Source organism: Desmodus rotundus, chromosome 4 (genome assembly GCF_022682495.2).
Source record: "Desmodus rotundus isolate HL8 chromosome 4, HLdesRot8A.1, whole genome shotgun sequence".
NCBI classification, from domain to species: Eukaryota; Metazoa; Chordata; class Mammalia; order Chiroptera; family Phyllostomidae; genus Desmodus; species Desmodus rotundus.
Genome location: NC_071390.1, coordinates 73,882,646 through 73,910,489, shown reverse-complemented (window position 1 = coordinate 73,910,489; position 27,844 = coordinate 73,882,646). Strand labels below are relative to the sequence as shown.

Here is a 27,844-nt window from a genome sequence, read left to right as displayed (position 1 = left end):
ATCCATATAGTCTATGTTTTTCCTATACTGTATATATACATGCCTGTGATACAGTTTAATGAGGCACAGTAAGAGATTAACAACAATATCTCATAACTATTATTATTTGCATTTTACAGGTGAAAATGGAGCACTGAGAAGTTAAGGAAGATGTTCTGTCAATTGGCTAATAACTAAGTCAGGATTTCTGATTCCTCTCTTCTTTTTTTTTAAATTATTATATTATTTTTTTCATTGTATTATTTTCCATACAAATAACTGTAAACCTATATTTTCCCCATCCTGTACATTGTTTATAAATTATGGCTCAGTAAAAAATAGCATGAAGAGTGAAACAAATATAAAAGAATATGTAATTACAATATATGTAATGGACTAGAGTTAAAAAAAATTGTCAGACTATGCTGAAGCAAAATTCTTTTTTTATCCTTTTTTAAAATTTTTACTTTTTAAAATTTTATTATTTTTTTACGGTTGTTCAAGTACGGTTGTCTCCATTTTCCCCCCACCACTCCCCCAACCCCAGCCATCCCCACCTCCCACCCTCAATCTTACCTCCCTTTGGTTTTGTCCATGTGTCCTTTATAAATGTTCCTGAAAACCCTATCCCCCTTTTCCCCCCATTACCCCTCCCACCTCCCCTCTGCATAGTAATTTCTTACAATCCTTTGTATTTCTGTGATATCAGTTGTAATTTCTCCTCTTTCATTTCTGATTTTATTTATTTGGGTCCTCTCTCCTTTTTTTCTTGATGAGCTTGCTAAAGGATTGTCGATTTTGTTTATCTCTTCAAAGAACCAGCTCCTGGATTTATTGATCCGTTGAATTATTCTTTTAGTCTCTATTTCATTTAATTTTGCCCTGATCTTGTTTACTTCCTTTCTTCTACTCACTGTGGGCTTTTGTTTGTTCTTCCACTTCTTGTGTATATATAGGGTTGTTTATTTGAAATGTTTCTATCTTTTGTAGGTAGGCCTATATCACTATGAATTACCCTCTCAGGGCTGCCTTCCCTGTGTCCCATAGGTTTTTGTCTGTTCTGTGTTCGTTTTCATTTGTTTCCAGAAACTTTTTGACTTCTTCCTTGATCTCACGATTAACTCATTCATTGTTTAATAGCTTGCTATTCAGTCTTCATGAATTTGAATGTTTTTGAGTTTCTTCCTTGAAGTTGGTTTCTAGTTTCCAGATCTTGTGGTCCAACAAAATGCTCGATATGATTTCGGTTTTCTTGAATTTGTCGAGGCTTGTTTCATGTCCTTTCCTGTGGCCTGTCTTTTGAAATGTTCCATGTGCATTTGAAAAGAATATGTGTTTTGCTGCTTTTGAATGAAAAGTCCTATATATACCAGTTAAGCCTAGTTGATCTAGGGCATCGTTCAGTGTTGCAATATCCTTGTTGATATTTTGTTTGGAAGATCTATCCATTGTTGACAGTGGCATGTTAAAATCCCCTAGTATAAGTGTCTTGCTGTCTACATTTTCTTGAAATGTTCCAAGGTTTTCCTTACGTATTTGCGTGCTCCTGTGTTGGGCACATACATGTTTACAATGTTTATGTCTTCTGATGGATTCTTCCCTTGAACATTATGAAGTGTCCTTCTGTGTCTCTCTTATGGCATTTGTTTTGAAGTCTGTTTTGTCTTATATAAGTATTGCTACCCCAGCTTTTTCCCCTCTATTTTCTAGGAATATTACTTTCCAATCCTTTACTTTCCTGTAGGTCTTTTGTTCTGAGGTGGGTCTCTTGTAGGCAGCATATGTGCAGGTCATGTTTTTTTATCCATTCAGCTACTCAATGTCTTTTGATTTGGAGCATTTAATCTGTTTACATTTAAGGTTATTATCTATAGGTATTTACTCATTGCTATATTCCCCCTTTGTACCTGTGTTCCTTTCTCTCTCACTCTTTTTCTTCATCATCTTAAAGCAGTCCCTTTAGCATGTCTTGCAATGCTGATTTGGTAGAGGTGTATTTGTTCAGCCTTCTTTTGTCTGTGAAACTCTGTATTTGGCCTTCCATTTTAAGAGATAGCCTTGCTGGGTAGAGCAGTCTTGGTTGCAGTCCTTTGCTTTTCATTACTTGGAATATTTCTTGTCGTCCTCTTCTGTTCTGTGGTGTTTCAGCAGGTTGAGAAGTCAGCAGGTAGCCTTATCAGAGCTCCCTTGTATGTTACTTCCTTTCTCCCTTGCTGCTTTTAAGATTCTCTTTTGTCTTTAAAATTTGGCATTTTAATTATGATATGTCTTGGAGTGGGCCTCTTTGGGTTCATCTTGTTTGGAACCCTCTTTTCTTCCTAATCTTGATTGGCTTTATGGCAAATTTCTATCATTTTTTCAAACAGGTATTTTATCCCTTGCTCCTTTTCTTCTCCTTCTGGTATTCCTATGATTCAAATATTGTTGCATTTCATGTTGTCCTGAAGTTCCCTTTAGCTATCCTCATACTTTTTTAGTCTGTTTTCATGCTGCTGCTCTACCTGGATATTTCTTTCTACCTCTTCTTCCAGCTCACTAATTTGGTACTCTGTTTCATCCAGCCTGATTGTAATTCCTTCTAGGGTATTTTTTAAACATAAATAACTTAAAAAAAATACCCTATTTTTAATTTTTTTCCTCTAATTTTGTTGTTGTTCAAGTACAGTTCTCTGCTTTTTCCCCCCACCCCAGCTTAACCCCCATCCCTCCCCACCTTCCTCCCATTTCCATCCCCCTCCCCATTTTTGTCCATGTGTCATTTATAAGTGTTCCGACAATCCCTTTACCCTTTTCCCCTGAAATTCCCTCCCCTCTCCCTTCTGGTCACTGTCGGCCTTTTCTCAATTTCAGTCTCTTTGGCTATATTTTGCTTCTTTGTTTGTTTTGTTGACTAGGTTCCTGTTAAAGGTGAGATCATATAGTACTTGTCTTTTACCGCCTGGCTTAATTAGCTTAGCATAATGCTTTCCAGTTCCATCCATGCTGTTGCAGAGGGTAAGAGCTGCTTCTTTCTTTCTGCTGTGTAGAATTCCATTGTGTAAATGTACCATAGTTTTTGGATCTATTCATTTAGTGATGGGCACCTAGACTGCTTCCAGCATTTGGCTATTGTACATTGTGCTGCTATGAACACTGGAGTGCATAGGTTCTTTTGGATTGGTGTTTCAGGGTTCTTGGGATATAATCCTAGCAGCGGAATTACAAGGTCACTGCTTATATTTTTACTTTTCTGAGGAAATTCCATATTGTTTTTCATAGTGATTGTACCAGTCTGCAATCCCACCAACAGTGTACTAGGGTTCCCTTTTCTCCACAATCTTTCCCACACTTGTTGTTTGTTGCTTTGTTTATGAAGGCCATTCTCGACAGTGTGAGGTGGTATCTCTTTGTGGTTTTAATTTGCATCTCTCTGAAAGCTAGTGATACTGAGCATCTTTTCATATGTCTCTGGGCCCTCTGTATGTCTTCCTTGGAGAAGTGTCTGTTTAAGTCTGTTTCCCATTTTTTAAATGGGTTGCTTGTCTTCTTAGAATGGAGTCGTGTGAGTTCTTTTATAGATTTTGGAGATTAAACCCTTGTCTTAGGTATCACTGGCAAATATATGTTCCCATATGGTTGGTTCTCATTTCATTTTAATGCTGTTCTCTTTAGCAGTGAAGAAGCTTTTTATTTTGATGAGGTCCCATTTGTTTATTCTTCATGTCCCTTCGTCTGGGGAACATATCAGTGAAAATACTGCTGCGTGAAATGTCTGAGATTTTTCTGCCTATATTCTCCTCTATAACTTTAATGATGTTATGACTTATATTTAAGTCTTTTACCCACCTTGAATTTATTTTTGTGTATGGTGTAACTTGGTGATCGAGTTTCATTTTTTTGCACGTAGCTGTCCAGTTCTCCCAACACCATTTATTGAAGTGGCTATTCTACTCCATTTTACTCCATTTTATTGCTGCCCCCTTTGTCGGAACTTAATTGACCGTAGAGACTTGGGTTTATTTCTCAGTTCTCTGTTCTGTTCCATTGGTCGATCTCTCTGTTTTTATGCCAGTACCAGGCTGTTTTGATTACAGTGGACTTGTAATACAGATTGGTATCAGGTATTGTGATCCCTCCTACTTTGCTGTTCTTTCTCAAAATTGCAGCAGCTCTTCTGTGTCGGGGGGCTTTAACGCAGCCCCCCAGTCCGCCACAGATGAAGAAAAAGACTACCAAGACATGATCTGCTTGGGGAGGAAAGGTGGCCGCTTTTCTCAAAGGAGAAGGGCCCAGAGCCTCTCTCTCCAGGGGCTTTTATTAGGTTCATTCGCACAGGAATACGGATAAAGCTCATCAATCATTGTTAGGCAGTAAGGGTTAAACAATACATGATTTACAGAGAACTCTGAGGGCTTATTCTGAGTTACAGTCAATTAGTTAGAGGGCCAGAAAACTTTAGGGGCCAGACTCATCTCAGGTCTGGACCCTTATCTTTTAAACTGAGGGTACAAATTAAGTAGGTTTCACAGGAATGTATGTATTTTTCTTAGGCCTGATTCCCCAGGGAATCCGCCCCTCCCAGCACAGGACTGCACCGCCCTCTGTTATTGCTTCAGGCTTAAGTCAGGCAAAGGAAGTAAGGCAGCCAAGAGATTAGGAGACTTCTTGCAGACGGAATGAGGACTCAGGCTATTTCAAAGCCGAGGGGCGAGGGTCCATCACCCCCTTTTTCCACAGCCCCCCGAGTCCTTCCCTGCAAGTTTATTCCTGGTGACCATGCCTGTCTTAGGTTGATCCTCCCTTGAGGATTCTTACCCATCATTGGCTAACTGGCCAAGCTCAGGGCCAAGCAGGGTGAAGTGGGCAGAGGTGGCACACCTGCCAGGGAGATAAGCTTTGTCTCCTTAGTGGTTTATGGTCCCAAGTCTGACTCAGCCTTAACCATGAGGGGTTACAGCCTCTGAAACCAGGCAGGGCGGTTCCCAACACTTCTGGGTCGTTTATTTTTGCATATAAATTTTTGATGTGTTTGTTCTATATCTGTGAAATATGTCATGGGTACTTTAATAGGGGTTGCATTGAATCTATAAATCGCTTTGGGTAGTATGGCCATTTTGATGATGTTTAATTTTCCGATCTATGAACATGGTATGTGTTTGCATTTGTGTCTTTCTTGGTTTCTTTCTTCATTGTTGTGTAGTTTTCTGAGTACAGGTCTTTTATCTCCTTGGTTAGGTTTACTTCTAGGCATTTTATTTTTCTTGTTGCTATATCAAATGGGAATTTTTTTTCTTGATTTCTGTTTCTGATGTTTCATTGTTGGTATACAAGAATGCCTTTGATTTCTGGATATTGACTTTGTATCCGGCTGTTTTGCCAAATTCATTTATTAGGTCAAGCAGTATTTTGGCAGACTGTATAGGATTTTCTATGTACACTATCATGTCATCTGCAAACAATGACAGTTTCATTTCCTCCTTTCCAATTTCAGCACCATTTATTTCCTTTTCTTGTCTGATTGCTGTGGCTAGGCCTTCTAATACTATGTCGAAAAGAACTCGTGAAAGTGGACAACCTTGTCTTGTTCCTGATCATAGTGGGAAAGTTTTTAGTTTTTGGTCATTGAGTATGATGTTGGCTGTAGGTCTTTCATATATGTCCTTCATTATGTTGAGGAATGCTCCTTGTATTCTCACTTGGCTGATGTTTTTATTATAAATGGGCGCTGTATCTTAACAAATGCTTTTTCAGTATCTCTTGATATGATCATGTGATGTTTGCTTTTGTTTATGTGATCTATTATCTTTATTGATTTGCAAATATGTACCATCCCTACTTGGTCATGGTGTATAATCTTTTTGATGTATTGCTGGATATGGTTTGCCAATATTTTGTTGAGAATTTTAGCGCCTATGTTCATCACCATTATTGGCCTGAAGTTTTCTTCCTTTGTTGTATCTTTATCTGGTTTTGGGATTAGGATGATGCTGGCTTCATAAAAAGAGTTTGGGAGTGTTCCATCACTTTGGATTTTTTGGATTAGACTGTGAAGGATAGGGGTTAGCTCATTCTTAAATGCTTTGTAGAATTCTCCTGTGAAACATCTGGTCCAAGGGCTTTGTGTGTTGGGAGTTTCTTGATTAGTGCTTCAGTTTTGTCTGCTGTTATTGGTCTGTTCAGGCTTTCTGCTTCTTTATTCAGTTTTGGAAGATTATATTTTTCTACTTATATGTCCATTTCATCTAGGTTTTGAAATTTCTTGGCATACAGTTCTTTGTAGTAATTTCTTACAATCCTTTGTATTTCTATGCTATCAGTTGTAATCTCTCTTCTTTCATTTCTAATTGTGTTTATTTGGATCCTCTGTCTTATTTTCTTTATGAGCCTGGTTAAAGGCTTGTCGATTTTCTTTATCTTTTCACAGAACCAGTTCCTGGATTCATTGTTCCTTACAATTGTGCTTTTAGTCTCTTTGTCATTTAATTCTGCTCTGATCTTGGTTATATCCTTCCTTGTACTTGCTCTGGGCTGTCTTTATTGTTGTTCCTCGAGTTCTCGTAGGCATAGGGTTAGGTTGTTTGTTTGAAATATTTCTATCTTTTTAAGGTAGCCCTGTATTGCTATGAACTTCCCTCTCAGGACTGCCTCAGCTGTGTCCCATAAGTTTTGGGTTGTTGTAAGTTCGTTTTCGTTTGTTTCCAGAAAGTGTTTGATTTCTTCCATAATCTTGTTCTTGACCCATTCATTGTTTAATAGTATGTTCTTCAATCTCCATGATTTTGAGTGTTTTTGGTTTTTTACCTTGGGTTTCGTTTCTAGTTTCAGTCTCTTGTGGTCCAACAAAATGATTGATATGATTTCATTTTTCTTGAATTTGTTGAGGCTTGTTTTATGTGCTGTCATGTGGTCTATCTTTAAAAATGTTCCATGTGGATTGAAAAGAATGTGTATTGTGCTTCTTTGGGATGAAAGGCTCTATATATACCAGTTAAGTCCATTTGATCTAGGGCATTGTTCAGTGACACAATATCTTTGTTGATATTTTGTTTGGAATATCTGTCCATTTTTGACAGTGGGGTGTTAAAAGTCCCCTAGTATAAGTGTGTTCCTGACAGTATCTTTCTTGAAGTCCTCCAAGATTTCCTTTATGTGTTTGGTTGCTCCTATGTTGGGTGCATATATATTTACAATGTTTATGTCTTCTTAGTGGATTCTTCCTTTGAGTATTATGAAGTGACCTTCTGGGTGTCTCTTTATGGCCCTTGTTTTGTAGTCTGTTTTGCCTTGATTTGAGTATAGCTACCCTGGCTTTCTTTTTCCTGTCCGTTTGCTTGGAAAATTTTTTTCCAGCCTTTCACTTTCAGTCTGTGTAGGTCTTTGTCTTGAGGTGGGTCTCTTGGAGGCAGCATATGTGTGGGTCATGATTTCTTATCCATTCAGCTATTCTATGTCTTTTGATTGGAGCATTTAGTCCATTTACATTTATGGTTATTATTTATAGGTACTTATTCATTGCCACTTTTTCATAACTGTGTTCCACTCCCTTTCTCTTTTCCTTCCTTTCTTTAAAGCAGTCCCTTTAGCATCTCTTGCAGAGCTGGTATAGTGGAGGTGTATTGTGTAGACTTCTTTTTCTGGGAAAATCTTTATTTGGTCTTCTATCTTGATGGAGAGCCTTGCTGGGTAAAGTAGCCTTGTTTGCAGGCCTCTGGTTCCCATTACTTGGAATATTTTTGATCATTCTCTTCTGGCTTGGAGCATTTCCATTGTGTAGTCAGCTGGTAACCTTATTGGGGCTCCCTTGCATGTTACTTCCTCTTTCTCTCTTGCTGCCTTTAAGATCCTCTGTTTGTCTTATAGTTTTGCCATTTTAATTATGATGTGTCTTGCAGTGGGCCTCTTTTGGTTCCTCTTGATTGGGACTCTGTGTTTTCTGGATTTGGGTGGCTTTTTCTCTCATTAGATTAGGGAAATTTTCCATCATTACTTTTTCAAAGAGGGTTTCTATCCCTTGCTCTTCTCCTTCTGGTATCCCTATTATATGGATATTACTACGTTTCATGTTGTTCTGCATTTCTCTTAATCCCTCTTCACTCTTTCTGAGCCTTTTTTCCCGTTTTTTCTCTTTCTGAGTGTTTTTTTCTACTTTGTCCTTCAGCTTGCTGATCCGATCCCCTGCTTCATCAAGTCTGCTTTTGATTCCTTCTACTGTGTTCTTCAGTTCAGAAATTGTATTCTTACTTTCCTCTTGGCTCTTGTTGATAGTTTGTTTCCTTTTTCATGTTGATATAGTTTGCAGTGAGTTCATTGTAGTTTCCCTGTAGTTTCTGGTAGTTCTCTTTGAGCTCAGAGAGCTCAGTGAGCTTCCTGATGACCATTGCTTTGAACTCAGTATCTGATAGTTGACTTGCCTCTTTTTCAGCTAGCATTCTTTCTGAGGCTTCCTCCTTTCCTTACATTTGGGGATTTTTCCTTTATCTTTCCATCATTTGTGAAACTCTGCCTCTTAAGTTGATGTGTTCTATTTCCCTGGGTTTATGGTTAGAACTTCTATGGTAGAATGCCCATGGGATTCAGTGGTGCCATCTCCTTAATCTCCTGAACTCGCTGGCGTTGGGCTGTCGTTTATGTTGGCTCTCTGTATGTGTTTGGGTTTTGATTGTTGTTGGGTCTTTCTTTGATGGGTCCTTCCCTTGAGCTGGTTAATTGAGGGTCACTCTGTCCACCATGTCTTGTATTCTATTGGGCAGATGTGTTACAGTTCGTGTTGAAGCTGATTCTTCTGTGTGTACAAGGTTTTGAGGCTTCTCTCTCACTCTTGTTCAGTTGTTTGTTCTGAGTAATTTTCCACTATTTACTTGTATTTCTAGATCAGTCCTGGATTGAGGTTAGTGTGGCTTCCACTCCCTTCTTCATCTTCTTCTGTTGTTATCTGTTGGTGGTTCCTTTTTTGTAGGTTTCCTTCTCCAGCAGGTGTAGTTGTGTTCACTGCTCCCACCTTGCAAGTTCTCTGGAGTAGCAAAGTGAAATTTGTCTCACTGGCTCGGTTGTTATAGTGACCCCTGTTTGGGTCTATCTCTTGTCTTTTGACAGCTCCATGTTGTATTGTCTCACCGTGTGATGTTTCAATGTCCCATACAATTTTTGGTCTCCAATCTTCATATATGTTGGAATACCATTGGCTGTTCTCTCTGTTCCTCAGAAGATCAGCTAGGTGTTTCACCAGTTCACAGGGGGAAGTGGACTCTGGTCTCACCTATCTTGCCACCAACTTCTCTCTCCCGTCTAGGGGTTTGTTGTTTTTTTTTTTTTTTTTTTAGATATTTTATTCTTCATTTCTTCTTGGTTCTTGTTTATAGTTTCTATTTCCTTTTTCATGCTGTTATAGTTCCCACTCAGTTCCTCGTAGTTGTCGTTGAGTTCCTTGAGCTTCCTTATTACCATGTTTTTTGAATTCTGTGTCTGATAGTTTGCTTACCTCCATTTCATTTAGCTTTTTTACTAGGGAATCTTCCATTCCTTTTGATTGGAGGTTCTTTCTTTGTCTCCCCATTTAAAGTAACTTTTTGTTTCTGCGTCTCAGGATAATCTGCTTTGCCAGCTGTCTTTGTGTGGTGGACTTCTGTGGTAGTTCTGTTGTATTCAGTAGTACGGTGTCTTTGCTCTCCTTGTCTGAATTCTCTATGGTTACCCTTTCTTCATTTGTGTGGGTTCTCTTAATTGTTCTTAGTCTTTACTTTTTGGTGGCTTCTTTGTTGGTGGGTTCTCCTTTTCAGTGGGTTTATTGGTATTCACAACTCCCACCTTGTCTTGTATGCTGTTGTACAGGTATTGGTTAACAAAACTGTATTACCAGACAACCAAACCTACATCAGCAAAAAGAACTCCCCTACCACATCAGTAATCTCAACTACAATTGAGTCAAGATTAATAAAGGTGAAGAGGGATATGAATATTATAAGATATGACAAAGGAAATATGAGATGACTAGGAGAGGAGAAAATGTTATTGAGTTGTAAGAGGGAAGAGAACTAATAAGAGTAGGGATAGAACCGAGGCAAAGAAAGGGAGAAGAGTAAAATTTACAATGTACATAAAACATGAAAGGGTGATGGAAACAATGGTGTTAGAAAAGGGAAGAGTGTACTGTGAGGTTTGAAATAAAATTGGAAAGGTATTGGACAAATGAGGGCAAAATTGCGGAAAAACCACAGCAGGGTTGATATCAACAACAGCTAAACGAAGTTTAATAAAGGTGGAATGGGAATAAGACTATTGTAAAAAAGTGAAAAGTGAATATGAGATGTCTACTCTAAAGAAAAATGATTTTGAGAGTCTGGGGAAGCATGCTATTAAGAGTTAGGAGTAAAGCCTAGGTTCAGAGCATGGGGGTGGCATGTGGAGAAATGAAATAAAATTCCTCACTCATTTGATCAGGGACTGAGGGAAGGCGAAATGTAGTAAGACGGCAGGTAGTATTCTACGGGATTTAAACTACAAATAGTGAGCAAATAGGAGTTCCTTTGGAGAGGTACAGCAATGACTGTGGTATTTCGTCCAGCTAGCCACTGTTGATAAAAGGTGGAAAAGAAGTAAGATTCTGATAAGAAGGGATAAAGAAAGTGAGCTGACTTAAGAAAGAAGAGCGCTTATGCAAGGTTAGATGGAGGAGAAATAGTTAGAGGAAGGGACAGAAACTTGGTGTAGTGTGAGAGAAAATGAAGTTTACCAAAACAGTAATAAAGCTCAGGAAGATGGTGAAATGGATTAAGACCAGGGAAGTGTGCTGTGTGGGATTTGGAATAAGAATAACATGATAAAAAATACATAATCTGAGCCTGACTGGTGTGACTCAGTGGATTGAGTACCACCTGCAAGTTAAAGGGTCACTGGTTTGATTCCCAGTCAGGACACATGCCTTGGTTGTGGGACAGGTCCCCAGTAGGGGGCGAACAGATTGACTTTATTCTCCCTCTCTTACTCCCTCCCTTCCTGTCTCTTAACATAAATAAAATCTTTAATATATATATAAATAGCCTAACTAAAACTAATAAAAAGTAGAAGACCAAGAGTAGTGAGTTTTTTTGGAATACGAGTGAAATGAAAGAAGAAAAATTAAAATGACATAAGAAAGGGAGAAAAACAAAATAAACAAAACAAAAAAACCTAAATAAATGAAGAGAATTTTTTTAAACATGCAAATTCTTTAATTAATTTAAAAAACATGCAAATTCTTGCCCAGGCTGGTGTAGCTTAGTGGACTGAGTACAGGCCTGTGAACCAAAGGTTTGCAGGTTCAATTACCAGTCAGGGCACACGCGTGGGTTTCAGGCCAGGTCCCCAGCAGGGTGTGTGTGAGAGACAACCACGCACTGATGTATCTCTCCCTCTCTTTCTCCCTCCCTTCCCCTTTCTCTAAAAATAAATAAGTAAAATCTTTTTAAAAATATAAAATACGTGGATATTCATTTTCTTAAAACTTGCAAGTTCTGATGAAGAGCAAGTTGAAATTTGTCTCAGCTGTTGGTGTTCGCCTTCTGACTTCTTTCTGGATCTGTCTCTGGTTTTGTCTCAGCTCCAGGTCTTACTACTGTCTTACTTTGGGGGGATGGGGGTGGAGAGAAAAAAACCACCTGCCGATTGTTAAGCCTGTCCACCAGGTTTTGCAGATCTTCCTGTCTCCTGCATGTGGGGACGGGGTGGCCTCCGTTTTTCCTTTCTGTTGTTTGGGTAAGAAGTGGGATCCATCTGGGCTGCAACAATCACAGGTGCCCAGCGTCCAGCTCAGCCCTCAGAACACTGTGTGGCCTGCACTCTCCACTGTACCAGGCAGGCTCCAATAAGCCACCTCACTTTGCATCCCTTTCATCAACCCATTTGGTGAACTGAGTGGGAGAAAATCACACCCACACTCCTCCCTCCTTGTTGACCAGGCTGTTGAACATGCAAGGTCGCTACCCAGTGTGCCTTAGTTCCCCTTTTGAAAAAAGTCTCTTTGGGCGCCGCTCCTGCTCTGAGCCTCTGCCTGGCTTTCTACACACCTCAATTTTCTAGAAAGTCTAGAGTCTATCTCAGACACAGCCAATTGCGGCCCACCTCTTCTCCCAGCTCCAGGTGCTGCCAGGATCCGCCCCCACTCTCTGGCACTGCCCCTGCCAGCAACTGCTGCCCGGGCTTGGGTGCTCTGCCAGCTGTGTGTATGCCTGTGCATATTTTCCCCCTCAGCGACTTTCACGTTCAGGTCTTTCATGGCAAGTTGCCTGCAATTTGCCCACCCTAGGATGGAAGACAGCTCCTAGACTACTATAACTGACCCAGCTCTCCTTCTATATTTCCCCTGTGGCAGCTGCAATTTCTGGCACCACGTCCAGGGATGTTATCAGCCCATCTATATAACTTCCTTACTGTCTGTTTTCAAGTGTCCTCTGCACACCTTGGCTTCCAAATTTCATATAAGCCAAGATTCTGTTATCTGTTCACTTTCTCAGCTAAGTGGCCCAGTTAGGTGCATGAACCAGTGGGCTTAGCTCCCACCTACTTCACCACCATCTTTGGAAGCTGATCTTTTCTTAAAGAAGTCCCTTTAACATTTCTTGCAATATTGGTTTGGTGACGATGAACTCCTTTGCTCTTCCTCATCTGGGAAGCTCTTTATTTTTCCTTTAATTTTAAATGATAGCTTTGTTGGGTAGAGTAGTCTTGGTTGTAGGTCCTTGCTTTTCATTTCTTTGAATATTTCATGTCAATCCTTTCTGACCTACAAAGCTCCTGTTGAGAAATCAGATGACAGTCTTAGGGGAGCTTCCTTGTAGAAAACTAACTGTTCTTCTCATGCAGGTTTTGAGATTCTCACTTTGCCTTTAACCTTTGCCATTTTAATATGTGTTGTGCTGTGGGCCTCTTTGGGTTTATCTTGTTTTGGACTCTTTGCACTTCCTGGACCTATATGGCTTTTTTTCTTCACCAGGTTAGGGAATTTTTCAGTCATTATTTCTTCAACTGTGTTCTTAATTCCTTGCGATCTCTCTTATTCTGGCACCCTTATGATGTGGATGTTGTTACACTTCAGGTTGTCCCATTGGACCCTTAGACTATCCTCATTTTTTAAAATTCTTTTTTCATTTTGCTGCTCTGATTGGGTGTTTTCTACTGCCTTCTTTTCCAAGTTGCTGGTTTGTTCCTCTGCTTCATTTAATTGGCCTTCTGGTGTAATCTTCATTTCAGATACTGTGTTCTTTATTTCTAACTGGTTCTTTTTTATGGTTTCTGTGCCTTTTTTTTATGCTTACTATATCTGTGTTGAAGTTCTCAGTGAACTCATCTCTTCTTCCCCTAATTTGCTTGAGTATCCTTTTAACCACTGTTTTGAAAACTATCTGGTAGATTGCTTGCCTTCATTTCCTTTAATTCTGTTTGGGGTTTTTCTCTTATTCTTTCATTTGGGGCATGGCTTCTTCTCTCATTTTGGCAGCCTGCCTATGTTTGTTTTTATGTGTTAGGTAGATCTCCTATGTCTTCCAGTCTTGGTGAGGTGGCCTTATGCAGTAGGTGTCTTGTGGTCCTCAGTGGCACAGTTCTCTGTTCACCTGAGCTGAGTGGTCCAAGAATATCCCTTGTGGTGGTTTATGTTCACTGTACAGGTATAGTTGAGCCTTGATTGCTGCTGGCCCATTCATGGGTGGGTTCAACCCTCAGGCTAGCTGACTATGAGGAACGACCCTGATTACAGTGTACGAGCTTCTGTGTGGGCATGCTGACCACATGAAGTGGAACGTGCCTCAGCAGGGTCTGGTGCCTGCAGAGATCTCCCTTTGAATGTACCACTTGTGGAGCTAATTGAGTGGTGCTCTGATGTGGTCTGAAGCCCACCATTGGGTGCACTGTTTCTGGGGTCTCTTGGGAGGGACTCCAGTGCAGGTCAGTGTTAGATGGAACCTGAGTCCATCCATGGGCTACCTGTTCGGAGTTACTAAGTGATCTACAGTTTGTGGCAGCCTGTGCTTGGCTGGGGCCAAGTTGTGTTCCAGGGCCTGCTTCTACCAGCACTGAGTCTCAGTGTAAGTCATCAAAAGGCCCAAAGCATTCCGAAATCCACCCCTCCACCTCTCAGCTACCCACTAGGCTTAGTCACTGAAAGAACCTCTGGCAGTACTAGATACATGAGATGGGATCTCAGTGAGTTACCGGGTAGGGGTGAGTTGTGTTCACCAGGTTGATAGTGATTCAAAATTTTGCGCCAGTGCTGGATCTGAGGCCACCCAGCAAAAGTCTAGTGTACACCAAGGCAAGCGAACACCCGCCTACAGCCTTGGGAACCCTTGTGTTGGGGCAGGATCTCAGGGAGTCTCGAGATAAGGCCAGCAGAGTTCATCAGGCTCAAACAGATAAATATTTGGACATATAGAGGAAGAGCTCTGCACAGGAATGCTGGCATCAGTCAGGGCTTGTGGGAAACATTGCCCTTGCAAGGTGTGAAGTCAGCAAGGCAGGACCACTTCACGAGCCTCTAAGAAAGTCTCCACAGGTCTCAGGCTTGGCAGGGCAGGGCCACAGGCATTTGGGAGGGTGGGACTATTTTCTCCCTCCAGGCTGGTACTATATGGAGGGGAATGCTTGACCCTGGAAAGATAGTGTCTGTGGACTGCGTGGGAGAGTGACTAAGCACAGGGACCTGGGTGGCTGTCCCTTCAGCCCTCTCCTCAAAGCCACACAATCCATTCTCTCCCTGGATGAGTCCCATTCACTTTGAGCCACTGCCATCCCTTGGTGGAGTCCACTGTGAGTGGCTTTGAATGACGTTTTATGCACTGGCCCTTTAAGAGTACACTTGGTCTTCTAGCAGACTCCTATCTCCCTGAAAGACAGACAGAATTCCCACTGATTCTCCCAGCCAGATGTTATGTGGGCACCTCTTCCCAGTACTGCTTGGTGCTCAGTGCTAGGGAGCCCAGCATGGATTGAGACTCTTTGCCCCTGAGGGGGGACCTTTGAAGCTGAGACATCCCTCTGGATTCTCAGCTGCCACACGTGGATGCGGGGCCAGCTCCTTCAGTGTCTCCATCCTTCCTACCAGTTTCCATGTGCCTTCTTCTGTAAATTCTTGGTTATAAGACTCCTGTTCAACCAGTCTTCAGTTGGTTATTCAGGATGACTGTTCTATATTTTAGTTGTAATTCCAATTTTGTCCTGGGAGGAGGTGATTTTAACCTATTACCTATTCCACCACTCTCTTGGATCTTTGACATTTTTTTTTTTATTAAAGTCTTACCTGGGTTCCAGTATTTCACAGATCTCTTATTAAATCTCATTTAATAAGGCATCAGTAAACATCATGTAAAGTAAAAATCATCCCAAATAAAACAAAGTAATTTAAATTCCATGGAAGTATAAAATTTAGCACAGTATATATGTTTTGAGCTTGTTAATCCTTTCACTAGGCTGTATAGAAACAGCATGCAAGTTATGTTATTTTTCATCCTGGCCAGTATGGCTCTGTTGGAGCATTGTCCCATAGACTGAAAGGTGATGGGTTCAATTCCCCATGAGGGCACATACCTAGGTTGCAGGTTCGGTCCCTGGTGGGGGTGCATGTGAGATGCAACCAGTCGTTGTTTCTCTCTTACATGGATGTTTCTCTCTCTCTCTTTCTCCCTCCGTTCTCATCTCTAAAATCAATGAGTATGTCCTCAAGTGAGGATTAAAAAATAAAAGTTTGCTTTTTCCCCAATTAAAAGACCTGAGTATGACTTCTTGCTCTTTCTATCTGAAGCCCTCTGACGAAATTTCTTAATTCTGATTTTCCCCATAGCTTTTCTCTCTGAAGGCACCCACTCTTGCTCACATCCCAGCTTTTCTTTTCCTTTTTATTGTTGTTCAATTACACTTGTCCCCATTTTCTCCCCATTACTATCCCCTGTCCTACCCACCCCCAACCTTCCTCATTCAGTACCCCCACACCCCCATTGTCTTTGTTGATGTGCCCCTTATACATGTTCCTTGACTTGACCCTTCCCCTTCTTTCCCCCATAATCCCCTTCCCCCCTCCCCTCTGGTTACTGTCAATTTGTTCTTTATTTCCATGTCTCTGATTCTGTTTTGCTCACTTGTTTGTTTTGTTGATTAGGCTCCACTTGTAGGTGAGATCATATGGTATTTGTCTTTTACCGCCTGGTCTTACTTATTTAGCATAATGCTTTACAGATCCATCCATGCTGTCACAAAGGGTAGGAGCTCCTTCTTTGTTTCTGCTGTGTATAATTCCATTGTGTAAATGTACCATAGTTTTTAGATCCACTCATTTCTGATGGGCACTTAGGCTGCTTCCGGTACTTGGCTACTGTAAATTGTGCTGCTATGAACATTGGAGTGCATAGGTTCTTCTGGATTGGTGTTTCAGGGTTCTTAGGATATAATCCAAGCAGTAGAATCGCTGGGCCAAAAGTCAGTTCCATTTTTAGTTATTTGAAAAAGAAACATCCCAGCTGTTCTGCTCACCTCCTCGGTGCTCCTGTCCCCTGTTGTCACAGTAACGTGAGACTGGAGCTCAGTCCTCCTTGGTCTCTGATGGCTTACTGGGGTGGCTCACCAACAACAGAGTGGGACTGGAGGACACCATGCCGGCAAGACGGTGCCACATTAGTTTGAGGCTTGAAAAAATCAAGGTCCTGCATACAGGGGCCAGAACTGGAGGATCATTTTTCAGGAGAGCTGCAGAGGTTAGGTCAAGAAGAATGAGGCCTGGCACTGGAGAAAGGGTCTGTCAGTCTTCAGCTCCATTTAAAGGAGATGGTGACAGTGTTTCCTGTGCCTAGGGCCTAGGGGTGGTTTGAGTGGGCCCCCAGTACTGGAGATCACCCCAACCCTTGCCAAACTCAGTTCAACTCTCACTTCTATGATCCCTATAAAGCCTGCCCAGGCTGAGTTTGATGGCTACATTCAGTAGCAGTAGTCATTGAGCACCAACTCTATGTCAGTACTGTGCTGGGGACCAGGCATGTGAAATCATATGTTATGGTTTCTGGCTCTGAGGAGATAAGTAAGGGAAACTGGGGCAACAGTTATAGTGGAGTGTGAGGAAGGACAGAAATACAGCACTGTGTAGTGTGCTGTGGGAGCACAGCATGCTTCTGGGGCCCCCAGGGGGAATAACGCTGAGACTGAGTATCCCATCCAGGATCTGTGCTCAATCATAGAGGACTGATTGTGATCACTGAGGACTTTTTATTCCCCAGGTAGTAACTGTTGAGAAATAGACCTAATTTAAAAGATAACTGACATGAGGACATTCTCAAAGGAGAAGTTTTAAAATGTATTATTACCCATCATTAGTTTTCATCAAAATATAAATGGGTTGGCCAGATGGATCTTAACACATGTGTTGGCTCCTTGGCTGACTACTCTATAGCTGAGTGGTTCTCTAAAGTGTGGTCAGGACCAGCAGTATCAGCATCTAGTGGAAGCTTGTTAGAAATGCACATTCTCAGGCTCACGCCAGACCTGCTGTACCCTGGAGACTGGAGGCCCAGCTGTCTGTCTGTAGCCCTCCAAGTGATTATGTGTGTGCTTGGGTTTGGGAACTATGGCTTTCATTCTTCAGAGCTAGTGAGTTCTCTTTGGGAGAGGCTGGGGCTGTGATTCACTTTTTCCCTACCTCCTTTGCCTAAGGAACTCCTACAGTAGCTCTTCCACTCTCTTCTCCCAGTAGCGGGGGAAGGGGCATTGAGGGAAAGCATCCTCTACGTCTAGCAGAGGACTTTCCTCTGGACTTTGGTTTTGAGCCCTCACTAGATACCACTTGACAGCTCATCTGCCTCATCTTCCTGTGCTTCATCTGCCTATGGTTCATGCTGAGATTTGCAGCCAGAGCCTGCTATGTTTCTATTAGTGAAACAAATCACCATGCAGTACTTCTGGTGATCATCCCAATTAATCAGCCCTCATCCTTCTGGGCAGTGAATCAAGTGAATTTGGCTTTTTATACCAGTTCAGTTGTTAATCTGCAACTCTGGTATCCAGCAGCTTGCCTTGGCAGGCCACACTTTCTGGGATGGCAACTACATGTGTGCTATTTTTATCTTTGCAGGAATGAGCTAGAGCGACAGTTTCTTGAATTGCTCCAGTTCAACATCAATGTTCCTTCCAGTGTTTATGCCAAGTATTATTTTGATCTTCGTTCTCTGGCAGAAGCAAATAACTTGAGCTTTCCTTTGGAGCCTCTGAGCAGGGAGAGGGCTCACAAGCTTGAGGTAACATATTTCACCGTGTTGGTTTTTGGTGCACTATTGCTGATACGTCCCCTGGGTACTATGGAAGGGTGTGATCACAATGGTGATTTCTCCCACTGTGTGTTGTTAGAAAATAAGGTAAAGGTCCTGGATCTAGAGCTCATCAGTTAATTTAGTTGATTACAATTTGTACAACCTTATATTTGCACATATTCTTAATACTAGTTTTTATTCAGTGTGCTGTGATTCTGTTTTTTAAATCAAGGATTTTTTTTAAGTTTTTATTTTTTAAAAAAATAAGCCCACAGAAAGGACTCCCAGCAGGCACTTTTATAAAGAAAAAGATATTAGAACTTCCTAATTAATAAAGCATTGATCCAGCTTTTTATTTTTTCAAATAAGTTTCCCTACAGCCCAGTAAGAGCTAGGGCCAGCCCTTTTGGTGTTGGTCTGGGTTTAAGGCCATCACTGTTATGTTGTAAGTCTTTTGTATGACACTGTTACATTGTATGACTCATACTTGTATAGAGCTCAGCTCCATATTTGCACCTAGCTCTTCCCATCTTATTTTTTGACTGGATGAAAAGTGGTGAGGTAATCAAAGGCTCACTGGTGAGACACCCCTCCTGCAGAGCAGGTGTGCAGAGGCCCTCTGCATTTTCCTCTCTGTGCACCATGTTGGTCTCATTACATAGAACCTTTGACCAAAGCAGTAGATAGTACTGCTTTGGTACCATCTTGGTAGATGGGACCAAGATTGGTGAGACTCAAGAGGTCCATGCTGCCTGCCCCATCGCCCCCTTTGCTCCCACATTGCCCAGGCTCCCCCTGCACATGTGTCTAGTCACAGCCAACCTGTGAGGAGGGCACTGTTACTGCCTCATTTAGGCAAGGATGCTAAAGACTTAAATGGGGGCACATACCCAGGTCACACACCCCTAAGCATTGATCTTGGAACTGGCTGACCACAGGCTACACTGTCTTGCAGTTATTTCACATTTTGAGATTGCTTTCTCAGAGACTGTAAGCACTTTGGAAACAGGGATTGTATCTGCACCTCTCTATATCCGCCCTGGGACTGGCACAGTCTGGGGCATGTGAATCAGTTGGGGCAGGGCCTCTTCCTGGTTTAGTGCATGAGTGTACTCAGTGCCTAGAAGTATGCTGCTGAGAGCAACACTTGGTGTCTGGTGAGTAAGTGGATGGAGGGAGCTTTCTGAGCCCAGCCCTGACCTGAATTATCTCTCTTTTACCCCTCAGGCCATCTCTCGCCTCTGCGAGGACAAATACAAGGACCTAAGAAGACCTGCGAGGAAGCGGTCAGCCAGTGCTGACAATCTGACTGTGCCGAGGTGGTCCCCAGCCATCATCTCCTAACTGTGGGCATCCCCACTGGAAGCTGTACTATCCCTCAGTTTCTCCTTTAGTTTGAGAAAAGACAGACTTGGGATGGTCTTGTTTTTTGTTTCTTTCCTTTTTAAATTCATAGTTCCATCAGGCTGCCTTGATTACTGCCTTTGTGCTTTGTGGCCCACACACAGCAAGGCTTTGAGGAAAGCAAAATCAGTATTCTGGAAATCCTGTTTCACACCTTACCCTGTCGTCATTAACAGCACTTCCTTTGTGGAGGAAAGAAGACTCTAATCCTGGAGGAGGAAGTAAAAGGGGAAGGGAAGTTGTGTAGAGGCAGGAAAAATGGTTAAATTACATGCCATTTCTTAAGTCCCCCATCTGGTCAGTAGGTGAATACAAGGGAAAACACAACAGTAGGTAACACAGTTAGATGTGCATTAAAGACAAGAGTACCGCCTTTATCACCTCTGTCTGGATCAGTGTGTTCTTTTAAGACTTCTTCCATTCCTTCTAGCTGCTTTTTGGGGATTTGGGGGTTTTTTTTGTTGGTTTTTATTCTGTTTTGGTTTTGGCCCCACACAACAGAGAATATAGTTTGTACCACGGCACAGATGTCCAAATAAATAGTACTGTTTGTTTCTTCCACACCCTTCCTGCGAGCTGTCTCCTGAGCTTTCTTCCTCACAAGTGGGACACACTTTTTAGACTTCTCTACAACTTTATACATTTTTTCTTCAACTATGGAAAAATTAACTTGACTATAGTGCTGAACCAAAAGTATCCCTTTCCCTCTTTATTCCTTACCCTACCCACCCCCCCAAAAAAAAATTCTAGATAACATGGGTGCTTGTGCCTTCTGATTTTCATGCAGTTTTTTTTTTTTTCTGACCTGATGTCAGAGTTACAAATCAGTCAGACCTCGTGGGCCAAGGAAACAATGTGTAGTAGAATGTGTCCTCGGTTGAGATTTTTTTCCAGAGTTGCTAAGTGTTTGCCTGAAGTTACTGGGTAGGAGTCACTTCCTTGTACTTCCTGCCCAGTTCATTCCTGTACTTCCACATCCATTGTTGCAAGCAATATTCTTACCAATTTTTATATGTTTACTTTAAATCAAAGTTAGACTATTTGTAAAAATGTTTTTAAAAATCTAAAAATAAAAAATGGGGTGGGGGTAGTTCAGTGGGAAGATCATTGAAAGGCAAAATGATACTATTTACTGAGGTATTTTTCACAGAACGATTGAATAAAAAAACTTGCATATTTGTTGTGGGTGCTTAGAGAAGTTACACAAAATTCAAACTGTGAAGGTTTATGCTTCGTTCATCATGACCGTACTTTATTGTTTTCCAACTATCCCTAATTTCCTTATGGGCTAGATAAGAATCTTTTCTATCAAGTAAAATAAAAGGGTTAATGATCAAATATCAAAGAGTAAATTTGGTATTAAGTGTAAGAATCCAAGTCAATGAAGCATGTAATGCTTTGGGTTTTTGCATATTTTCTTGGGTCACAATGACAGAGGTTCTAACTTCTTTCATTTTTCAAGTGTCTCTGAGGCACATGGCAGCCGATACTCTGTGTTTCACCTTCCTCCTATGTGAGCTTGGAAAACTGTGGAATCTTTTGTTGTTAGTCTTGAATATCCTTTGGAAATGGAAGGGATTCAAAAAGTTGAAATCCCAAGAACACCAAGCTGAAAGTTCTAGTCAGGGTTCCATGAAATTTGTGTTGTGTGTAAACGCAATCAGGGCAGTAATATTAAGTTATTTCAGACCTAACTTTCAAAAGCAAGCAGGTAGAAAAGGAAAAGTTAATTATTTTTCCATTGTAAACTGTATGGGTACCAAAATCAGCATCTCTCTTGAAGAAAGAGTTGGATTTAGAACTTTAGAGCTCTAAAGCTGTAGAAAATACCATTTTATATTCCCTATTCTATAGAGCTTTAAAAAGGGACATATTTTCTTAGCTGAATATGAATACCTCTTAAGCATAAATTAGTTCCTGTCATGTAACGTATCTTATTTTACCTATCCATTCAGGAAAGAGTTTCTGCTGCCTTTAAAGCAGAAATCTTATTTTTATCCCTTTTATTTGAATGAGAGAGATTTGAAAATTGAATTATGTAAATATTTCAATGCATCTGCTATTATTTTGTGGAGTTTATTAAACTACTTTTAAAAATTGTATAGTCTATATATTGTATGTACATATAGTCTGATAACTTAAAATTTAAAGTGAATCCCGTAAAACCCAGCTCAATCTTTGTTCAGACTATTGAATATTGTTTTAGCCTTGTGCACTGGACTCTACCTCTGTATAGGAAAATTTTCCATATTCATTAATAAGTATTGATGCGTATTAATTGCTTATGTTTCTTGCACTAAGGATTTTTTAAAACTCTTGCAGTAAGTGTAGATTTTACTTTTGCAGTATGAATCACTTGACACATAGGTAGATACTTCAGGTTTCTTTTATTTTTCTACATGATGATGAAGACAACATTTTGTTCTCTGGTTTGTTCTAAGTTTGCCAAAAAAAAAAAAATACACCAAAACCAAAACCCAACAACAGTAGAAGTATAGTACCTATTGATAAATCATAGTGACTGTAATTTGTTTGCTAGATGATTCAATGCCCTACAATTAAAACTGGATTACTCTTTAGGAATACATTGTCTTAGTGTAGTTTTTGAATGCAGTTTTCATCACTAATGAAGGATGAAGAAAACCACACAATTTGTTGACTTTATGTTTAGATTTGACTTAAGTCACTGGAGAATAGGTGTATATCCAAATGACAGGGTTTTTTTTTGTCTATTTAACTTTTCTTTTTAACTGGGGAAAAGGAAAGAAGTCAGGGATTTCAAACCAAATTGGAGGGCAAGCTGGGAGAGATCACCAAGATGGAGACATGCTCCCCTGCTTCACTGCACGAGGTCAGAGCCTGGACTTTCCTCTGCTCCCTCAAGGGCTGGACGCACAAGCTTCTTTTGGGGCATTGGCAGGACCCTCTCCATCTTGGGGTTTCCCTTGGTTTTGGGGATATTGATCCTCAGCTGAGCTGCAAAGCAGAATTTGGGGAGTGAGTGATTTCCATCCTTTCCCAGTACTTTTTAAGTATCATTCCTGGTTCATTGTAGGTATTTAATGTGTTAAATAAACAAATACATAGAACAAATAGTGCCTGCCTTCTTGCTGCATTTTTTGAATATTGATATAAAATTTAACAGGTTTTATGGATGCAGAGTGAACTTAGTCCTGTAAGCCTTGAGTGGCTCAAAGAAGTATTAAGACATGTTAGGGACCTCTGGCAGTTGAGATGGTTGCATTATAGAGACCTCTCTGAACACATCCCATCTATAGTGATGGCTTATTGCAAGGGTGTCAAACACATTTTCACGGGGGGCCCCATCAGCCTCGTGGTTGCCTTCAAAGGGCTGAATGTAATTTCAACTCCTTAACAGTTAAGGACTAGTTATATTTATACAGTTCTAAAATTACATTTGGCCCTTTGAAGGCAACTGCAAGGCTGATGGGGCCCCCCGTGAAAATGAGTTTGACACCCCTGGCTGATTTCATCTTTCATCACCTTGACTTCATTGGAGTGTCTCAGGACTCATGTTGGTAGATCTTAGAAATGTGATCATCTGAAAAGCCAACCAAACAGCCCCCTACCCTTATTGAAAAAGAGGAAGAATGGAAAACATGTCCTTCAGTTGAAATGGCAAAAGGATACTTAACCGACTTGGAATTTATATTTTAAGCTACATGGATTGCAAGCAAAGCCCTGCACACATCTGCATTAAGATCTTGGTTTGCCAGACAAGGGCCTGATCTCCAAAATATATAAACTCATACGACTCAATTCCAGGAAGACAACCCAATTAAAAAATGGGCAAAGTACTTGAACAGACACTTCTCCAAGGAAGACATACAGAGGGCCCAGAGACATATGAAAAGATGCTCAGCATCACTAGCCATCAGAGAGTTGCAAATTAAAACCACAATGAGATACCATCTCACACCAGTCAGAGTGGCCAACATCAACAAATCCACAAACAAATGTTGGAGAGGATGCAGAGAAAAGGGAACCCTAGTGCACTGTTGGTGGGAATGCAGACTGGTGAGGCCACTGTGGAAAACAGTATGGAATTTCCTCAGAAAACTAAAAATGGAACTTCCCTTTGACCCAGCAATTCCGCTGCTGGGATTATACCCTAAGATCCTTGAAGTGCCAATCCAAAAGAGCCTATGCACCCCAATGTTCATAGCAGCACAATTTACAATAGCCAAGTACTGGAAGCAACCTAAATGCCCATCAGCAAATGAATGGATCCAAAAACTATGGTATATTTACACAATGGGATTCTATGCAGCAGAGAGAAAGAAGGAGCTTATACCCTTTGCAACAGCATGGATGGAACTGGAGAGCATTATGCTAAGTGAAATAAGCCAGGCGGTGAGGGACAAATACCATATGATCTCACTTTTAACTGGAACATAATCAACAAAAGAAAACAAACAAAATGTAACCAGAGTCATTGAAGTTAAGAACAATCTAACAATAGCCAGAGGGGAGTGGGGAGGGGACAGTGGGAAGAGGGGTTTACAGGAACTACTATAAAGGACACATGGACAAAATCAAGGAGGAGGGTGGAGGCAGGGGTGGGAGGTGGGATTGGCTGGGGTGGGGTGGAGGGATGGGGAGAAAATGCAGACAACTGTAATTGAATAACAAAAAATTTTTTTAAAAGATCTTGGTTTGCTGTTACTGAATATGCAGAGTTACTAGAGCTGTTGAACCTGAAAATCACCTCACAGGTGCCAGACAGCTCTCAGACGGGGGTGTAGGAGTGCTCACAGCCACAGAATTGGTGACAAGAGTGTGTACCTGAGCAGGTCAGATGACTTCCTTTCCAGTCTTTCCAGTTCAGTTCAGTTTGTATATGTGAAGCTGTTAAAGGTCGTCTGTGTCACTTTTCATTAGAAACTTTCTTCAAGAGTTCGGTGATCAGCACCAAAGTGATACGCTTTTATTCATCTCTCAGTTGAAAGAGCCATTGGTGGCAGCTGTGTCTGTGTTGCTTCAAATCTGAGCTGTGAGTGCCCAGGTAAGGGCTTGTCCTGGTAACCGTATTGTCCACTGCAGGTCTATATAGAAAATATTCTGGAAGAACCTGTTACAGTGAGAAATGACCTCAGACAAGGCACCTGACTGAGTGCTGTTACAGGTCTCAGTAAGCTTTCTTGCATCCTTTAGTGACTTCATGTGGGTAAAGGGCTTTATTCCTTTGAGGTATTTTATATGAATAAGTTTTCAAATACAGGCCCAAACAATGGCATTCTTAAGTGAATTGGCATTCACACTGAGTATCATTTGGACAAAGATATTCAATGTAACTAGAACTTGTGCATAACATTGTTAATGTTGGTATTGATTTGTATTGCATGAAACCTTGGGTTTTAGTCTCAGTCCAAAGTTGACTTGCTGTATGACCGTGGACAAATTACTTCACCTGTCTGGATCACTCAGTGAACTTGCCTGGTGGAGATACACTTCCTGGTTTTTTTCACCACCTGCCTTGCTCTGTTCCTGAACACACTCTATTTAGCCATGCTTGCATCTCAATTGTTGGATGCTATATTGCTCATGGAGTTAGGAAGGCTGTGAAAGGACAAGTCCAAGCCTAGTTGTGAGTTTGCCAGGGGGAGCTCAATTGTCTCTTGCAGGGTCCCCTGCTAAAGAAGAATGGCTGTTGGTAGATAGGGCCATTCTTACATGAACAGCATGGGTATCCAGATTTCAGCTGCTCCCCATTTTTCCCAGGTCTGCCCTAATGCAACTGAATGTCCAGCATGGTCTCTAGTTAGATTTTCCTGGACCTGGCTTGTGGGTTCTTGTGGATTAATGGATATGGAAGATCTCAAAAGAGTGAAGTTGGGTATAGGAATCCATCCCAAATGGATCTGACTGGAAAAAGATGCTTCATCATTATGAACCCCCAATTGATCCTTCATAGACCTGCAGGACAGAAGTTCTGGAATCCCACCCTTGGAAGAGGATTCTCCTCCTCTGGTGTGGCACTTCCCATCAGTCCAGGAGGATGGAAAATACGGATATGTGCAAGCTTCCCAAATCTGCCCCCTGCTTACCAGCTCTACTTAAAATACTTGCATTTTGGCAGACCAAAAAATTGGGGTCTGCTCTAAAGAGAAAAGCAGCATTTGGGGGTCTGCATATGGTGAAACAATGACTGCAGGGCCAGGAGACCCAAGGATGAGGTCTTGCCAGGACACTTGGACATTTGATCTGGCAAGTCTTGCAGCTTTGCTGGACATTGAGTTGCTTCATCTTTAACACAAAGAAATGTGTCACTCTAGATTATCTACTCTTAAGAGCATTTCTACTAACAATTATTCTATGAATAACTTATTTCTGGAATCTCTAGGACCAGTCTTAAGACTTAAAACTGATTTAATCACCCATGTCAATTTAAAAAAAAATACAGAATTTGGAAATATCTGTGGTGCAGCCTTCTGGAGTCCCAAGTGTTTATTAGCTCCCTTTAGTAGGTGTCTGCACTATCCCACACAGAGTGGTAGCCTCTCAACTGTGAGCAAAACTCAAAACAAAATTTCTGTTGTAGAATATTACCTAGAAAATGTGTATTTGTTTTATAATGAGTAGACTTTAATGAAGGCTTTAGTGCACATAATTATGTCATTCAGTGAGCATTCATTGAGCATGGACTATGCTGGATGCAGTGTTGAGGACTGACTCAGGAGGGAAGACAGATAAGGTCCTGCATTCCTGGGACATGCTGGTGAGGCAGTTGCTCAGTGAGTACACATAGAAATAGCATTTGTGGGTTGAGATCAGTGTTTTGAAGGCAGTCAGGTGGTGTGATAGTAACTAGGAGGGGGAATTTGATGGAAGAGAGATTTTGAGCAGGGGTCTCCATAGAGGAACTATGCGAGAACTTGAAGGGGTGAAGGGAAGGGAAGTTGGTTGGAGATGGGGCTGAAGAAGAATCACACACATCGGGACTTGAAGGCCTTGGTGAGGAACCCAGATTTTAAGACCAGTGGGAAAATGCTGTGGAGTTTAACTGGAAAGTGCAATTTATTAAACTCCACTATGCTAGATGTGGCTCTGGTGCTCAGGGAATACATATGGTGTAGGGAGCATGGTCCCTGCCTTTGTGCCTACAAGCTAATGGAGTTTGGGGTCCTCCTCTGATTAGTTTCACCTCTATCTTGGGTTAGTCTGGCTCAGATTGTTTTTTGTTATCTGCCTCCCTGGCTATGGTGATTTAAACAAGCACCTCTTAGACATCTTCAGTTAGGGAGGATAGGGTCTTGTGATTTGTCAGCTGGGTGTTAATTGCTCAGCCATTCCAGCCATTTGTTCAGCCATTTGTCTTGAGTTTTCTCATTCCATTTGCCAGGGATTTCCCTAATTTCTTACTAACCTGCCTCACTGACATGACAATAAAGGACATAGACACATATTTTCATATGAGGAATGTGTCTCTGTTAATAGAATGTATACAAGGTGCTTCTTGAGTGGATCAAAGAACTGTGGCACATTTACACAATGGAATACTACACAGCACAAAGAAAGAACTACCCTTTGCAACAGCATGGACGGGACTGGAGAGCATTATGCTAAGTGAAATAAGCCAGGCAGTGAAAGACAAATACCATGTGATTTCACCTGTAAGTGAAACCTAACCAACAAAACAAACAAGTGAGCAAAATAGAACCAGAGACATGGAACTAAAGAACAAGCCAACAGTAACGAGAGTGGAGGGGGGAGGGATATAACGGGAAAGAAGGGTAAGGGTCATCAAGGAACATGTATAAAGGACCCATGGACAAAGACAAGGTAAAGGGTGAATGTGGGAGGTGGGGTGGATAGGGCGGGGGAGAGTAATGGGAGGAAATAGGGACAACTGTAATTGAACAACAATAAAAGATTATATAGGTTTCAAACGTGCATTTTTATGATGGGTTTTAAATGTTAGTATCTACGTAATTTATTCAATGTGTCTTGGTAAACATTCCAGTAAAAGTTTTGTCAAAAGTGTGTTAAAAAAATAAAAACAAGGTGGTGCTTGAACATCATTTCTTTTTTTGTTGTTGTTTTTGTTTTTGAAAAGAGGCAACCAGGACTTTATTAAGGTTTTTTTGTGTTTTTTTAATTTTAATTTTTTATTGTTATTCAATTACAGTTGTGTGCCTTTTCTCCCCATCCATCCCTCCACCCCACCCCAGCCAAACCCCCCTCCCTCCCCCACCTCCACCCTC

General features: G+C 41.2%; 1 protein-coding gene across 7 annotated transcripts in view; it reads left to right on the top strand.

The window, feature by feature from the left end:
* The window catches only part of CCNY (cyclin Y), a 274,562-nt gene extending 252,390 nt beyond the window's left edge, over positions 1-22,172 (top strand). For all 7 annotated transcript variants that reach the window (XM_024574760.4, XM_053922331.2, XM_053922334.2 and 4 more), the window contains 2 exons: positions 18,041-18,203; positions 19,443-22,172. In XM_024574760.4, coding sequence (XP_024430528.1) covers positions 18,041-18,203; positions 19,443-19,559 — 280 coding nt within the window. In that variant the 3' untranslated portion in view covers positions 19,560-22,172. The remainder of the gene's footprint in view (positions 1-18,040; positions 18,204-19,442) is intronic.
* Positions 22,173-27,844: the final 5,672 nt, after the last annotated feature.